Below are 17,190 nucleotides of genomic sequence, written 5' to 3' on the forward strand. Positions count from 1 at the left end.
CTTAGCCACTATGCTACCAGAGCTCCTGGTTTATACCCTAGAGACCTAAAAATGATGACATTAACACCTATGCATATAACATATGCACACCTATGTTTGCAGCTGCTTTATTCACAATAGCAAATAAATGAAAACAACTGAAGTACCCATCAACAGATGAATGGATAAGCAGATTGTGGTACATACATACAGTGGAATACTACTCAACCATAAAGAGCAGTGATGAGTCCATGAAATATAACAAGAGTAGACCTGGAGGGCATGATGCTAAGTGAAGTGAGTCAAGCATACAAGGACAAATATTGTGTGATTCTTCTTTTATATGAGGATGAGAACAGATACATAGAGAGCAACTTTCATTGGTGGTTATCAGGGAGAGAAGGAGGGGAAGAACACTTTAGATCCATAGAGACTTACTTTTGGCCATAGGAAAAGTTCACCAAATGTGGATGTAGTGAACATAGCACAGCCAAAGTTAAAACAAGTGTTCGAGCACATTTTGATGGGTATAGGCATGTTGTTATAGAGGTAGGTACAGATATGTACATAGGCAAGATCAGAGAGAGGTGTTTATAGGGATGTGTAAATACAAATATGTGGGTATTGGCACATTTAGTCACTGAGGACATAAATACAGATACTCCTTAGATATAACCAGTACTTCCCAAGATTAGTTTTCTATGTTTAAAAGCTTAGGACCATAGTCTTATGGGACAACTCAGTCAAGTAGCATAGCTGAGTTCATAAAAATCATGATCTACATCCCAGTGAAGTGAGTGGCATCTGAGATCTTAAAATCTTGCAAACAGCCATTTAAGACACAACTAGTGGTCTGTACTTGCCAGGAGCAAAACAATAAGGTAACCAAAAGCTCAGAAGAAACAAGTCTGCATGAGCCACAAGCTCATCTGCCCTGAGACAGAACTAGATGGTGCCCAGCTACCACAACTGACGGTTCTGACCAGGGCTACAATAAATGGCCCCAGATAAAATGGGAGAAAAGTGTGGAGCAAAACACAAATTCTTAAAAAGAAAAAAAAAAAAAAAGCTGGACGAACTGGGAATGGGAGAGAACAGAGGACTGCCTGAGACCATCGCCACGAGACACTCTTTTAAACCTAGAACCAAGCCTATCCTGAGATCATTTTTTGGCAAAATAACAGACACATGCAATAAAAGGATATTACCCGTAAGATTGGTGCTTTACTTAAAAACCATCTGTGTGAGACCAAAAGATGAAGAATTATTCAAAAGCAAAGATGAGAAGGTAAGAGGGCAGGGAAACTTGAACAGTAGAAGTGGAACATACAAAACATAAGAGAATGTTAACACATTGTGATAAGTATAAATAATGTCACTGAACAATTGCACAGAAACTGCCAAATGGAAACCTAACTTATGTATAAATTTTCACCAAAAATGCATTAAAGTATTAAAGGGGAAAAAAAGTATTTTATGCTATCATTAAAGGACCTTTCCCCTTACCAACCATACTATTCTCATGTATGTGTGTATTCTTTCCTGTCCAGTTACCATGTTTGCATATCCCCCTTTTCCCTATCAGTTCAGTTTCTCTCCAACCACCCATGAAATGATCTATCTACCCACCCTCTCTATAAGTATATAATGGATATTTGTGTTTCCTCAGTCATAGCCTGTGATACTACCCTGCTGTAGTTTATATGCATTTCTTCTTTAACTGAGTTTTTTGAGAGCAGGCTTCTTTTTTTGTATCCATGACACCTTATATGTTACTTGAGCATGACCAAGCTATAAATGAATTGTGTGGTAGATGCATCTCTACCACAATATGTAAGAATTTGGATGTTAATACCTTTGTGGGAAAGAAAGAAGGTAAATAAATAAATAAAGGTCATATATAAAAACACTTAATAAATCCCAATGAAATGTCCTTTTTTATTCAGTATTAGAGTTTATAGAATAGGAAGGGGATCAGGAAAAGTGGGCATATGTGTTTTCAATTGCCTTATTACTGCTTTAAATTATAAATGCTTGCCAGTTTTGTTTGCATGTTTTACTGCCCTCAGCTATTTTGAGGTAGACACATTATAGTTTAAATGAAAATAGCACTCTTAAAATGGTGATAAAGAAAATAATGATGTATTATGAAGTATATCCATTCATAATAATGTGGTAGTGTGCTTATTTATATCATCTGACAGAACTTTCCTTTGAATTAAATTTTCATTCCTTACTCTTACAGTCTAAGTCTTTATTATCTGATCCTAGCTTTTCTCCCTTCCAGCTGCTCCAACTTATCTCTTCAATTTTATTTTCTTACATTCTTTCATTTCTAACAATTTCTATATTTTATTACATTGTAAACTCAGTATTAATCTCAAAATTGCATGTCATTTTCTTTTTGTTGGTTTCACTTACATGTTAAAGGTTGCAAACAAATATCTATTAAGTCTGTTACATATAACATATAGGGCTACTTTTAACAGACTTCGTCTTCCCTTTTTTAAAAAAAAATATAAATCCCGAATATATTTTGAGACTATTAGTAGTCACCACCCGTCCTTTTTCAAAACTCGATACAGTTAGCAACATCATTTATTCTACCTGGTATGTTAAACAATTTAAACTACAGCTGGCTAAAACATGTCATTTATGTTTTTCCTTCTTGAGATTATTTTCAAAAACATATTTAGACTTATACTTAAATAACAAGACCTTGTTAAAAAATTATGCTCTATTTTTCCTCCTGGTGTCTGAAAACATAAGTTTATATATAAAAATACTTGTGTGTATGTGTGCACACACAGTGTTTAACAGCTGGCGATGCAGTGGTTAAGTACTCGGCTGCTAACTGGAGGGTTGGCAGTTGAAATCCACCAGCAGCTCTGCAGGAGAAACACCTGCCATTCTCCTTCTGTAAAGATTACAGCCAAAAAAGCAGTCTGTTGGCTTAGCACCTGGAATTGTAGTTATCCTTGATGGAGGTTGTGATGAAAGGGAATGTGCACATTCAGAACAGTAATGTTCTATTTCTTGGTTTGGATGCTGGTTACATGTGTTCAGTTTGTGAAAAGTTCATCAAACTGTATGTATCTTTTATGGATTTTTGTGTGTATTTTATACTTCAGTTAACAACAAAAACAAAAACTCACACACAAAATTACAGCCAAGAAAATCCAGTGGGACAGTTCTACTCTGTGACATGGAGTTCCTGTGAGTCAAAATTGACTTGACAGCACTCAACAACAGCAGCATGTGGGTGTTTTGCATTGTGATACTAAATCAAGATACTAACATGAGAAGATTGTTGAATTGTGATGTGAGAACTGCTAAAAGTAATTGTCTTTCTGGTGGCTGTGGAACCTTTATATTTTCTTTGGACATCGTTTAATTGTATATACATCTTTAATGCTATGTGAATTTTGCCATTTTATTGGCACAGGTATGGTCTTTGGTCCTACCACAGATAATGATTCACTGGCATAATTTATTCCATTCATATTCATTTTTGTTATGAATTTCACTGATAGAAGAACGTCTGGGTATTTACCTCCTCGTACTACTTCTAGACTGTATGTTCCATATCCATAATTGCTTTTGGCCCAATAATCATGTTTATCTATTTTGTTAATGTATTTTCATCATTGTTGAGGCCCCAGTTGACTAGACCATCATTGACTGTTTTTTGTCTTTACGTTCTAACAAGAGAAAATTATAGGGAACTTTAATTCTTGTGGAAGGAACTCTGGTGGTACACTGGTTAGAACATTGGGCTGTTAACCGAAAGGTCAGCTGTTTGAACCAGCCAGCTGCTCCATTGGAGAAAGATGAGGCAGTCTGCTTCTGTAAAGATTTACACCCTTGGAAATCCTATGGGGCAGTTCTATTCTGTCCCAAGGATTGCTATGGGTCAGAATTGACTTGACATTTGGGTTGGTTTCTTTTCCTACATCCCTGGATGTTACCCTGCACATACTTATTCTCTTATATTCCAACCTAAGTAAGACTCTTTACTGTTCCTGAAACGACCTTTATACTCTCTTATAGTCATACTTTTAGTCGTGGTTTTGCATACTTGCCTCAGAATATCCTGTTTCTAATGTTCAAAATTGTACCTGTTTTTCAAAATCATATAAGATGGCGTCTTCCTGTGTGAATTCTTCAGTGATACTGAGCAGTTAGATTTGTGGCTCTATAAAGAGCCACATAGTTTATACCTCTCAAGGCATTTACGGTATTGTCCCTTGAATCACCGCTGTCTCTTGTCTTTCCTTTCAGCTGTGGAGTTTCTCCTTTCAGCTGTAGTATTCTAGTCATCTTTGTACCCTCTATAGTGCCTGACAGACAGGCAGTATATTGATTGAATTAAAGTCTATAAGAACTTTAAATACATTTGTTGTTGTTATGTGCAGTCGAGTAGGACCCAACTCATAGCGACCCCTCCTTGGGTGTCCAAGGCAGTCACTACGGAAGTAGATTGCCCAACCTTCCTAGGAGTGGCTGGTGGGTTTGAACCACCAGCCTTCAGGTTAGCCATCAAGTGCCTTAGGCACTGCGCTACCAGAGCTCCTTAAATATATTTAGTGACTAGTATTAGAATTGGGAGCTCTTAATTAGAATTAAGACATTTGCTCAGGTTTGTAAGAATGGAAAAAAAAAAAAATATATATATATATATACATATATATATATATATATACACACACATATATATATATATATATATATATAAAATAAGGTATTTTATAAGGTTTTGTGGTTTGCATACCATTTGGATTTTGTGTTGATTTGAAAGTATACATGACGCTGAAAGAGTGGAGATACTGCTATTTAGTAGGAATAAAAACTATAATGAAAATGGACTAATCAGAATCTCTTATTATTTTTAGAGCCTGTTTAATAAGTTAGTAGAACTCACTGAAGAAGCCAGGAAAGCATATAAAGATATGGTTGCAGCAATGGAGCAAGAGCAGGCTGAGGAAGCCTTAAAGAATGTGAAAAAGGTACCCCACCACATGGGGCATTCTCGGAATCCCTCTGCAGCAAGTGCAATTTCTTTCTGCAGTGTTATTTCTGAACCTATCTCTGAAGTAAATGAAAAAGAATATGGTAAGTTGTTACATACCATTTTACATGACTTAATTTTTCTGGAAAATGGCTTAGTTTTTACCTTTATTCTTGATTATCAAATTGTGTTTAAAGTACTGCATTAAACGTGTCTATTAAACATTAGGAGAATTTGGAACTGAGTCTTTCTGTGAGATCTTAGAATTTGATTACAGTTCCGAAATCTAAAACTACAAAAAAACCCAAGGAGATTTAAAAACAAATGCACCATACTTGTGACCCATAACTAAGTAAATTGTATTGTTGTAGTTTTATTAAAATATTTTATATTGTTACTAAAATTTGTATTTACAAAGTAAACTAAAATACAGAATACTGTTCAATCTAAGCTTATAAAATCCAGGCATGTAGCATTTGTTTTGAGTTAAATTTGATTATAGTCAAAAAGAAATACATAAAAAATAGTATTTATTTTTAATATTTAAAACAACATTATTTATTGCACATACATCTTAAGTTCTCTTGCTTTGTTTCCATAATACTTTGAACTATTAAGTTCTCCTCTTTCTTGATCTGGTTTCTGATTTGTTTCCCCTCTTCCATTATTATAATTACTTTTTAATGCATTTTATTGAAATATAATTTATGTACAGTGAAATACACAAAACTAACGTGAGATGGGTCAATGCATTTTTTTTTTTTGGCAGTGTTCCTTCCTCTCCCCTCCCACCCCTGGCATCCAACAAAGAAAGTTTCCCTCCGTATATAAACCTTTCCTTCACCCTCCACAACAATGAACTAATACTATATTTGTCCTTTTCTGATTGACTTATTTCACCCAGCATAATGTCCTCCAGGTTCATCCATGTTATGCAGTGTTTTGCAGACTCTACATTATTCTTTAGTGCTGCATAGCATTCCACTATATGTATATACCACAGTTTGGTCATCCACTCTTCTGCTGATGGGCACGTAGGTTGTTTCCACCTTTTTGCTGTTTTAAATAGTGCTGCGATGAACATGAGTGTGCATATTATCTGTTCCTGCCCTGGCTCTCACCTCTTTAAGATATATACCTAGTAATGGGATTGCTGGGTCAAATGGTATCTCTAATTCCAGCTTTCTAAGGAATCACCATACTGTTTTCCACAGTGGTTGTATCATTTCACAGTCCCACCAGCAGTGTACAAAAAGTCCCAATCTCTCCACATCCCCCCAGCATTTGTTATTTTCTGTCTCATTGAACCTTGCCATCAGTGCTGGGGTGAGACAGTATCTCCTTATTTTGATTTGCATCTCTCTGATGGCCAGTGATTGTGAGCATCTCTTCATGTATTAGCTGGACATCTGAATATCCTCCTTGGTGAAGTGTGTGTTCATGTCTTCTGCCCATTTTTCAATTGGATTGTTAATTCCTTTGGTGTTGAGATGTTGGAGTTTTCTATAAATTTGAGAGATAAGTCCCTTGCCAGGTATGTAAGTATCGGCAAATATGAATTTGTTGCTGTCATTTTTGTTATATGCTTTTCTGTAGTGTCGATTTCTTTGTTCCATATAGTTTTCTATGCTGAGCTAGTTTTGTTTATGAATCATGTTATCACTTCCTTCATTGCTATTGTTTTAGTCTTTGCTAAATATTTGTGCTGGTCCTCTTTTTTAATTTGATGTGAAGGTTTATAATTTTTTTTGAGGTTACCCTGTGATTTATAGTTTTCTTTCCAAGTTTAGAACTACCTTGTAGTTGTTTTGGTTTCCCTACCATTTAGAAGTTCTGTAATGACACAGTTTTTTTCCTCCTTTTGGTTTGTTGTTGTCCTCATTTGTTAATTGATGTCTCTGGTTCCCTGTTTACAATCTTGTAGGCTTCTTTACTTTGGATACTTACATAGCTAGATTGGTTTCTGGGTTATATCATCATGTGTGTTAATAGTCATTTGTTGTTGGCTGTTGTTGCTTCTCTGTCCAAAGGACTACCTTTAGCATCTCTTGTAAGGTTGGTCTGGTTTGCACAAATTCCCTTAATTTCTGCTTATCTGGAAATGTCCTAATTTCACCATCATATTTGAGGGACAGTTTTGCTGGGTACATAATTCTTGGTTGGAAATTTTTCTCTTTCAGAGTTTTATATATACCATCCATTGTCTTCTTGCCTGCATGGTTTCTGTTGAGAAATCTGAGTGTAGTCTTATTGGTTACCCCTTGTAGGTAACTTTTTGTTTTTTCTTGTGCTGGTCTCATGATTCTCTTTTTGTCTTTGGTTTTGGTGAGTTTGATGATGATTTTCTTTTGGGGTCTCTCCTGTTTGGGGTTTGTTGGACTTCTTGAATAGATATGTTCTCATCTTTTATCATACCAGGAAAATTGTCTTCCACAAATCTTTGACAATTTTCTCTGTGGTTTTATTTGTCTTCTTTTTCTGGAATTCCGATTACACATGATGGCATCCCACATGAACCTTAGGCTTTCTTCATTTTGTTTTGATCTTCTTTCTGATTTATCTCTTTCCATAGAAGTGTTCAGGTATTTGCCTCAGTCTCCCTAATTCTGTCTTCCATTGATTCAATTTCTGCTCCTTTGCCCATTCAATGTCTTATCTATTTCTGAAAATTTAGTATTAATCTTCTCGATTTCTGTGTGTGGATTTTGTATCATTTCTCATTTTTCGTTTATTTTGTCATTTTGTTCTTGTATTGTCTTTCAAAATTGTTCTAGGGTTTTCTCTGTGTTTTCCTTGATCTGCCTCTCAGTTTGTTAAAGATACCTCAATATAATTCTTTTGAATTCTTTATCAGGGAGTTACAATGCTGCGTCTTCCTCAGGGGTGCATTTTAGGTCTGTATCCTGGTCCCTTGTTTGTCATGCTTTATCTTGCTTCTTTGTGTGGACTGTGATGCTCTGTTGTCCCTGAGGCATTGTGATGTTTTTGTGTTTATATTTAATTGGTGGTTGTATGTTGGAGTGACTTGCCCACGATTTTTGTTTTCTTTGTATGTTATCTACGCAAGCAGGATACTGTGCTGTGCTCCCCTATTAACTAGTTGACGGTACTTACACACTCACCACATGTCTCCTTTCCTGTTGTCAACCTGTTGTATGTTGCTGTGGATGTTGGCAAACAGAGTCTATTCTTAGGTCCCTGAAATCCGAATGTGAGAATGCTATCACTTTAAAATCCACAATCATTGCCACTTATAAAGTTTCAAAATGGTTGCATCCTTGGTCACTTTAAATATCCAAAATGGCCACCACTTGTAAACATTCAAAATGACTGTGCCCTAGGTCCCTTTAAATATCCAAAATGGCCGCTGCATGTAAACAATCAAAATGGCTGCGCCCACCAGACAGCGGAGTCAACAACTCATGTTGTCTCCCTCCTTGTTGTTTCCCTTCCTAGCCACAGACCACCAGCACAGTCTGCCCTGCAGCCCTTGGTGACCAGAGCTGATCTTTAGGTCAATTCTCAGGTCCCAACACCATTTGGAAATATTCATGTTGTTGGTCCTGTCAGAATAGCTGACAGTCTGCAGCTCCGACTGTCTATATACTCACTGTTTTTGTTCAGATTTTTCCACTAGTTGGTGCCTAGTCCACTTCTGTATAGTTCCTTTCAAAGCTCAGGGCTCCAGGATTATCTTCTGTATCTCTGTCAATTGATTTTTCTTGTCTTTGTTTAAGAGGATCTGTGTCACTTGTCTGCCTGTTCCTCCATCTTGTCTATGATCTTTTCCATTCTTTTTCAAAAGAGTTTCCTCTTCCATCTTGGCCCATTGTCTTTCCTTCTTTTATCTGTCTTGGAGTTTACTAAATAACTTACTACCCACCTTTTTGCATATTTTCTTTCCTAGTCTCCTAGTCGTTAAATGTATGGAATACTTTTGATAAAGCTCTAGACCTGAGACAAACAATTATTGTGGACCTTTAGGAAAATATTGGTCATGGATGGCTAGGTAGTACTGACATAGAGGTTCTACCTTTTGCTGGCCTGATACTTAGTTGCAAATGAAGAAGATAAAGTGCTAAAGTTGTGAGATCAGTTCTTATTTATTTATTTAGTTAATTTTTTATTGGGATTTGGGTGATAGTTTACAGGAAAAATTCATTTTCTGTTCAATAGTTCATATATATTTGTTTTGTGACATTAATCCCTACAGTGTAACAGCTCTCTTTCTACTTCCTCACTCTGGTTACCTTTCTCCTGTGTTCTTCTTTCCCCTGCATTCCTATCTTCTGAACTTTCTCTCTGTGCAAATGCTGCCCTTCTGATCTCCTGTGGTTGATTGTTCTAAGGAGTGCATCTCCCTTGTGTAATTGTTCACCTAATAGGCCTGTCTTTTGTTTGACTGAAGGGTAAGCCACAGGAATGAGTTCAATTCCAGGCCCAAAGGATGACTAGGGGCCGTAGTCTTGAGGTTTCCCCAGATTCTCTCCAACCAGTAATCCTGGTCTTTTTTGTTATTTTGAATTTTGTTCCACATTTTTCTCCCACTCTATCCAGGATCTCCAATTTTGATCCCTTTCTGGTGGTTGGCAGTGGTATCCAGGCACCATCTCTGGTATCAGGGTCTTGTAGGCTGAGGTTCCCCATGGTCCATTAGACACTTGGACTAATTGTTTCCACATGTCTTTGATTTTCTTCAGTCTTCTTTGTTCTGGATGAGGAGAGACCAATAGTTGTATCTTAGATGGCTGCTTGCAAGCTTTTAAGACCCCAGTCACTACACGCCAAAATAAGATTTAGAACATTGTTTTTGTATAGTATGTTACGCTGTATGAGCTTGATGTTCCCCATAACTGTGGTCTTGAGCCTTCAGGCCCAACGATTCACTCCTTCAAGGTGACTAAGAAGTTATCAAAACTTTGTACCATATTTGCTTTATTATACAAATGGACATTTTTATAGCATATACAAATATGCATATAGAAATACCATCTGCCAGACCTATATATATTCCTTTTCACCTATCCATATGATCATCATGCCTATCTACCCATGTATCCAGTCATAGATTAATGTTTGTTATTACTTATAATGCAATATTGTGTATGTGATAGTATTTACCTTTGTTGTCTGTACCTCTTGTGCACCACTCCGTGTCTTCCTTTTCTTTAGTGATATTGTGCTGGTCACCAACTTTTGGTATATTGCCTTTCCTTTCACTCAGATCAATACTTGTCTTTTACCTAGCTAGCAATGTTCTTTCCTCTCTCCTCCCATCCCTGGTAACCACCAAAGTTCCTTCCAAGTGTAAAATTTTCCTTGACTTTTTATAGTAGTGGACTCATATAATATTTGTCTTTCTGTGATTGGTTTATTTTACTCAGCATAATGAAATCAGTTCTTTATGTAGTGAAATGCCAAATCCCATAGACAAACTGTGTGCTAAATTCATAAAGCTGTGTGTGGACAAATGATCTTTATAAGGGCAAATACAAAGACCACCAGAAAAACCAAACTCACTGCTATCAAGTCGTTTCCAAGTCTTGGCCACCTCCATTGGGTTTCCGAGGCTGTAAATCTTTACGGAAGTAGATCACCCAGTCTTCCTTCTGCCGAGCAACTGATGGGTTTGAACTGCATATCTTCCAGTTAGCAGTCAAGTGCCTTATCCACAAGTTGTGTAAAAGAAAAAAGATTTGGGAGATGTTTGCAAAAGGCAGAAAATTTAAAGCATTAAAAGATTACTGTCTTGGCTTTTTTTCACTCTACCTGGAAGCATGATAGACTGCTCTCTGGGCCTTGAATTACTTTTTAGTAAAAGGAAGAGAATTGGTCCAGGTCGTCTCTAAGGTTCCATTGAGAGCTAACTCCTGTGCACTAATGGTTGATCTCAGAGAGGAAACTAGACAGAATCTTACAGATTCTGGCATGATGAGCTGATTTTATCTGAATGCCAATGAAATGGGCAGAAATAATCATAAATAATATTGAGAACTGAGCTCAACATTACTCTGTCTGTACCGGATACATTCTGCTAGAAATGTAAAACCCACTAATTGTAGCCTAAGAAATTAGGCTATTTAATTATTTCAGATATAAAATCTAGAGGTAACCAGTGCTACCAAGGATTCTAGCTCTTTTTCTCTCCCATTCTTAGTCTGTGACTTCTTGTTTTTATGCTTATCATCTTATGTTTGCTTATAAGCAGTTGCTGCAGCTCTTGGTATCACATCTACAATCAAAACCAGAAGGTTCAGCCAGTGTGCTCCTTTTAACAGTGAAAGACAGAGTTTTTAGAAGACTTCCACTCTTTGCCATTGGCCAGAACTGATCACGGGGCAAGCATGAAAAAGAGAGTATTTGGCAAAGGTAGACTGGAATAGCCATGATAGGCCAAGAACTATTTTAACTTATTCTCTGGGACTGGGAATTCTATTAGCAAGGAAGAAAATGGGGAATGCATATTGGATAGATGGCAAATAGTGTCTACTGTACCATCCTTTTGCACAATTTCTAGAATCTTTTGATTTCCGTGATTTAAAGAAACAGCTGGGGAACCCTACTATCCATTGTTGTTGAGTCAATTCCAAATCATAGCAACCCTATGTGATGAAGTACAACTGCCCCATAGGGTTTCCAAGGCTGTAATATTTAAGGAAGTAGACTGCCACATCTTTCTTCTGTGGAGCAGCTGGTGGATTTGAACCACCAACATTGCAGTTAACAGCTACACACTTAACCACTGCACCACCAGGGCTCCTTAAAGCTGGGGAAAGGGCTACTAAACATTAATCGAATAAAAAGGCCCCTATTGATGATTTAGTTTTATTGTCCCTCCCGTATATCTTAATTGTTTCTTTGTTTATGTTCTCTCCTCCACTTGAGCTAAGTCTTAGTTCTTTCACACTTAAATGAAACAGCTATTTTTGAACATAAATCCCAACTGAACTGTAAGTTTTTTGAGTCTAGGGACTTGGCATATAATGGACACTTGAAAAGTAACAACCTACTAAAGAAGCCATGGTGACACAGTGATTAAGCATTCAGCGTTAACCAAAAGGTCTGTGGTTTGAACCCACCAGCTGCTCTGTGGGAGGAAGATGTGACAGTCTGCTCCTATAAAGATTTACAGCCTTGGAAACCATGGAACAATTGTACTGTGTTCTGTCGGGTCACTTTGAGTCAAAATTAACCTGATGGCAGTTGTGTTGGTATGTTTTTTTGGAAGCTCTTATTATGTGCTATGTACTTTTCTAAGCACTTTACATTTATTGTCATTTAATTCTCTCAACAACCCTGTGAGATAAGAAATACTGTACCCTATATGGTAGGTAAGGAAAAGAGAGGTAAATAACTTGACCAGTGTTATAAAACTGGTACTGGTAATTTGGACTGTACAACTGCACTCAACCACTATGGTGTATATTCCCTGTCTGTTGAATGAATTCCCAGTAAGACCACACAGTAGGTATTCAGTCACCACTTAAGACAAGAGGACAGCCTTAATGTCTGGCCCATTTATTCTGAGTTTCCTGCTCATTCCCTGCTATCACCCCTTCCTCTGTAGGCCTTTGAACTTGTTTATTTTTCTACTCTGTAACAACCATCCAAAGATGTCCAGCTTTCTTCTGTTTACTGACTGATGGGAGAAGCACACACTTCTTCCTCTGACAAACCACTGGTGTGATTGGAAAGTTAAAAAAGACAGTTTCACAAAGAACCAATAAAGGAAACTCTAGAAGGGGTTGACTGGCAAGGTAGAGCTTTATTGAATAAGTTCTGCTAAAATAAACCAGAGAGTGTGATTTCCAGGTTTGTTGAGACCTTTGATCATGCCTTTAACCTTCCTAGTCCCTTCAAAAGTGATCTTCTAGATCCTTTGTTCTTGCATCAGACTGTCTGTACTAGAGCCCCACCCTTAGCTCCCTGCACGTTCTTTCCTGTGTCCTAGAGAAAAAATGGCCCTTTCCTACCTGCTCTGTTCCTCTCAGTCATGCTCATGTGTTTGTGTGTTCGTTAGCTATTGATCAGGCTTCACCTATTATTTTAAGATGTGAGCCTTAGTCTTTGCCTTCTTGTGAATCATTACTTCAGTGGCTCTTTGATCATTATGATAGGTCTCTTGATGGCTAATCTCAGAGTCCCTTGTCTCTGTTTTCAAAGTTCTATTCCCTTTCATTCTTCTGAAGGACCCATCTGGCTTTCAGCTTATCTACAGAGTAGATGACCACCCAGTACTCAGCCTGGCTCATTTTACTGATCTTCCTTTTTCCTTTTTCCTGTTTGACTCATTGCTTTGATACTGTCAACAGAGGGATAAGACTTTTTTTAAGACCCCATAAGTGAATTTCTTACAGTACTTTTGAAGGGGTAAAAAGACCATTGCAAGAAAATGTAAATATGCATCTAAATATTTTTTTTTCATTTTCAGACTTTTGTAAATTTATTTTTTACGTACTTAAGTGATGAAAAACCAAACCAAACTCACCGCCATTGAGTTCGATCCAACATATAGCAACTCCTCCTTGGGCAAAGTAGATTTGCCCAGCCCCTCCTTGGGCAAAGTAGATTGCCAAATCTTCCTTCTGAACTTAGGTGATATATGTGTGAAATACTTAAATTTAGTAGAGAACCCCCCCCCCCCCCAATACTTTTACAGTGTACCAAGCATAGGGACACAGATCAGCTGGAGCGGAAGTTAGAGGGATCAGGGGTTGGAACAGCAAACATAACAAATAAGTGCTTTTGAAGTGCTTATGTAAAATGTGCTCTGAGAGTCCAGGTTAGTGAATGCCTCTCTGAGGAAATTCAGGAAAGGCTTTACAAAGGAACTGACCTTTAAAGGTAATTCTCAAGATGCAGCATATGGATTGGAGGAGGGTTAATGAACAATCTGCCATATGCAGATGATATAACCTTGCTTGAAACATTTACTGATGAGTAAAAGGATACGTATTACACCAGAACATAAAGAAAGCAAAAATTCTCACAACTGGATCAATAAACAACATCATGATAAACAACAACAAAACTGAAATTAAGAATTTCATTCTTCTTGGATCAACAGTTAGTGCCCATGGAGGCAGCAGTCAAGAAATCAACATATTGCAGTGGGAAAAAATCAGCTGCAAAAGGCCTGTCTTTAAAGTGTTCAGAAAGCAAGATGTTTCTTTGATGACTGAGGTGTGCCTGACCAAACCTGTGGTCTTTCCAATCAACTTATATGCTTATGAAAGCTGGAAAATGAAAAAAGAAGACCAAAGAAGAATTCACACATTTGAATTCTGGTGATGGTGAAGAATATCGAATATACACTGGATTGCCAGAAGAATGAAAAATTCTGTCTTGGAAGAAGTACAGCCACAATGCTTTACAAGCAGTAATGGTGAAACTTGATCTTGCTTACTTTGGATACATCATCAGAAAAGATCAGTCACTAGAAAAGAATACCATATTTTGAAAAGTGGAGGGTCAGTGAAAACAAGGGAAACCCTCTGTGAGATAGATTGACACATTGACTGCAATAATGAATTTAGACATACCAACAGTTTTGAGAGGTCACAGGACTGGGCAGTGATTTGCTTTTTTATACATAAGGTCTCTAGGAGTTGGAGCCAACTTGGTGACAAGTAACAACTACAGCAACAATCAAGGATGAGTAAGAGTGTTAGGGGTGAGAGAGGAACAAGTACAGATAGAACAACTCATACAGAGGCAAAGAGTCATAAATAGACAGCGTATGATGTCTGCGGGGAGCTCTGGTGGTATAGTGCCTGAGGCATTTGACTGCTAACCAGGAGGCTGGCAGTTCAAACCCACCAGCCACTCCTCGGAGGCAAGATTGGGCAATCTATTTCTGTAGAGATACCATCTTGGAAACCCAAAGAGGGGTCGCTATGAATCGAATTGACTAGATGGCAGTGAGTTCTTTTTGGTTTTTATGACTTCTGGGCACAGTGTGCAGCTGAGCATGGAATGCAGGGTTGGAATGAAATAAGAATAGAAAGATAGATAAGGTTCAGATCATGAGGGGCTTGGTTGTGCCTTTAGATCATATCCTATGGTAATGGAAACCATTTAAATGAACATGATGTGACTGTTTTGCAAAACTAGTGAGGAAGTATAGAAAGTTAAAGAAGGCCTGAGCCAAATAGTGATGGAAATGGGGGAGAAGAAACCAAAGTGAGCAGTTTTCAAGCTAGAAATGACATAGTATAGTGAAGAGTTGAGCAGGGTAAAGAGGAAAAAGTACACTCAGGGATTACTAAAAGACTTCTTTAGTGTTGAGACTGTGCAAACGATAATGCTCCTAACTGAGAATGAGAGTATCAGGAGACTAAATTTTGATTCATAGGTTGGTGTGAGATGGGGGAGGGCCTGTTCTACATTTGAAGTAGATGCAGGGACTTTTTTCAAGCCATGTGCCCAGATTTCAAGTACCCAAAATACGGTTTGAATCAATGTGTAGTCAGTGGTGATAATCAAGTTGGATATATTAACATGAGTAGCCCACTATGTGCTTGGTTTTATCACCACAACTTGATAAGAGAATTACATAAAATGCAAATAGGAAGCTACTGTCACTTAAAAAACAAAAATAGAGACAGAAAAAGGAGACATAGCAGAGCAAGTACTACATCTTCTGATTCCTGGTGAATTTTCTGCTCTGAAACAGGCTTCCAGTCATTCAAAATAATTTTAGGTTATCACCACTATCTTTACCTTGAGAGCACTGTTTTGAGAATTGTCTTCCCTTTTTAACATTCAAACTCGTTTTAGAACAAATTAACTTCTTCATTTTTCCAATCAGTTGTTGAGCCAACGTATTTCTGTATTTTGTTCTCTCTTATTTGTGGGTTTTTAAGAGTAAAGTGATTCTGAAACAGTGTTCTGGTTTTAAAAAATCTGTTTGATATTTGCAGAAACAAATTGGAGAAACATGGTGGAAACTTCAGATGGACTGGAAACATCAGAAAATGAGAGAGAGGTTTCCTGTAAGCACAGCACATCTGAAAAAGCCAGTAAGCTTCCATTTGACACAACCCTTACTGGTAAGCAGCCATCGTTAGTGACTGTAGGCGGTACTACCTCAGCTACAAACCCTGGTAAGTCTACAGCAAGCGATAAAGAGGAAGTGAAGCCAGATGACCTAGAATGGGCCTCACAGCAGAGTACAGAGACTGGTTCTTTGGATGGCAGTTGCCGAGATCTTTTGAATTCCTCCATCACCAGCACCACTAGCACTCTTGTACCTGGCATGCTTGAAGAAGAGGATGATGAGGAGGAGGAAGAGGAGGAAGATTATACTCATGAACCCATATCTGTAGAAGTGCAGCTCAATAGTAGAATTGAATCTTGGGTCTCAGAGACCCAGAGAACTATGGAAACCCTTCAGCTTGGAAAAACCCTTAATGGTTCTGAGGAAGACAATGCAGAGCAAAGTGGAGAAGAGGAGGCAGAGGTGCCTGAGCCGCTGGAGCCAGGGGTAGAGAGTGAGGCATGGACCACTGACCAGCAAGCAAGTCATGAGCAACAGAAGCCCAGCACCTGCAGTTCACTGAACAAAGAGCACTCTGCTTCAAATTATACACCCCAAAATATATAACTCAGGAAATGTCATCATTCTCCAACTGTGTAAGGGTTGCAGCCATTACCTTTTATGCTTCATCTCAACATTTTGCACTGTTCAGTATTTAATACATGTATTTAATTCCCAACAGAAATATTTTTGTAGCTGTCTTTTATTTGTTTGTTATGATCTATCGCTTAGCTTTTAATTAGCATTTAAGTGTCTTTCTAAGAACTGTGTAAAATTTAGATCCATTTCAGCTTATTTTGTAATGGAAAATAATGATTAATAAAAAGAAGGATGACCAAGTTTTAATGAAACTGCCTAAATTTACTTTGAAAGTTAATCAGGGGTCTAAGGATAAGAGCAGGTGCCAGTGTTTGCTTCAGCACTATGTCTCTTCACTCTAATTTGTGACTAGAAAGGTGTTTGGGCTTCTTTAAAAAGAATTAGAGGTAGAATCAAAGAACTAATAAAAATCAGAAAACTAAAAAATGACGCAACTCTTGTTTGGTCCACAGATGCTTCTTGTAGAAGCATCTCTCATTGTGATAGATTCAAATTGAGGTGGGCTAAAACAGAGCCTCTAAAACTTAGGCTAGCAGAGGAAACCAGGCACTGTGGCAGATCATGG

The 17,190-nt window shown here is 37.7% G+C and overlaps 1 protein-coding gene across 1 annotated transcript in view; it reads left to right on the top strand.

Annotated features, from left to right (window-relative positions):
* The window catches only part of SECISBP2L (SECIS binding protein 2 like), an 82,154-nt gene extending 65,562 nt beyond the window's left edge, over window positions 1-16,592 (top strand). Inside the window, exons 17-18 of the mRNA XM_007935199.2 lie at window positions 4,872-5,091; window positions 15,910-16,592. Of these exons, the coding sequence (XP_007933390.1) occupies window positions 4,872-5,091; window positions 15,910-16,592 (903 nt within the window). The remainder of the gene's footprint in view (window positions 1-4,871; window positions 5,092-15,909) is intronic.
* The last annotated feature ends 598 nt before the right edge of the window (window positions 16,593-17,190 follow it).

The sequence above is a fragment of the Orycteropus afer genome, unplaced genomic scaffold (assembly GCF_000298275.1).
Source record: "Orycteropus afer afer isolate SDZICR_OR568_19922 unplaced genomic scaffold, OryAfe1.0 scaffold00026, whole genome shotgun sequence".
Lineage (NCBI taxonomy): Eukaryota > Metazoa > Chordata > Mammalia > Tubulidentata > Orycteropodidae > Orycteropus > Orycteropus afer.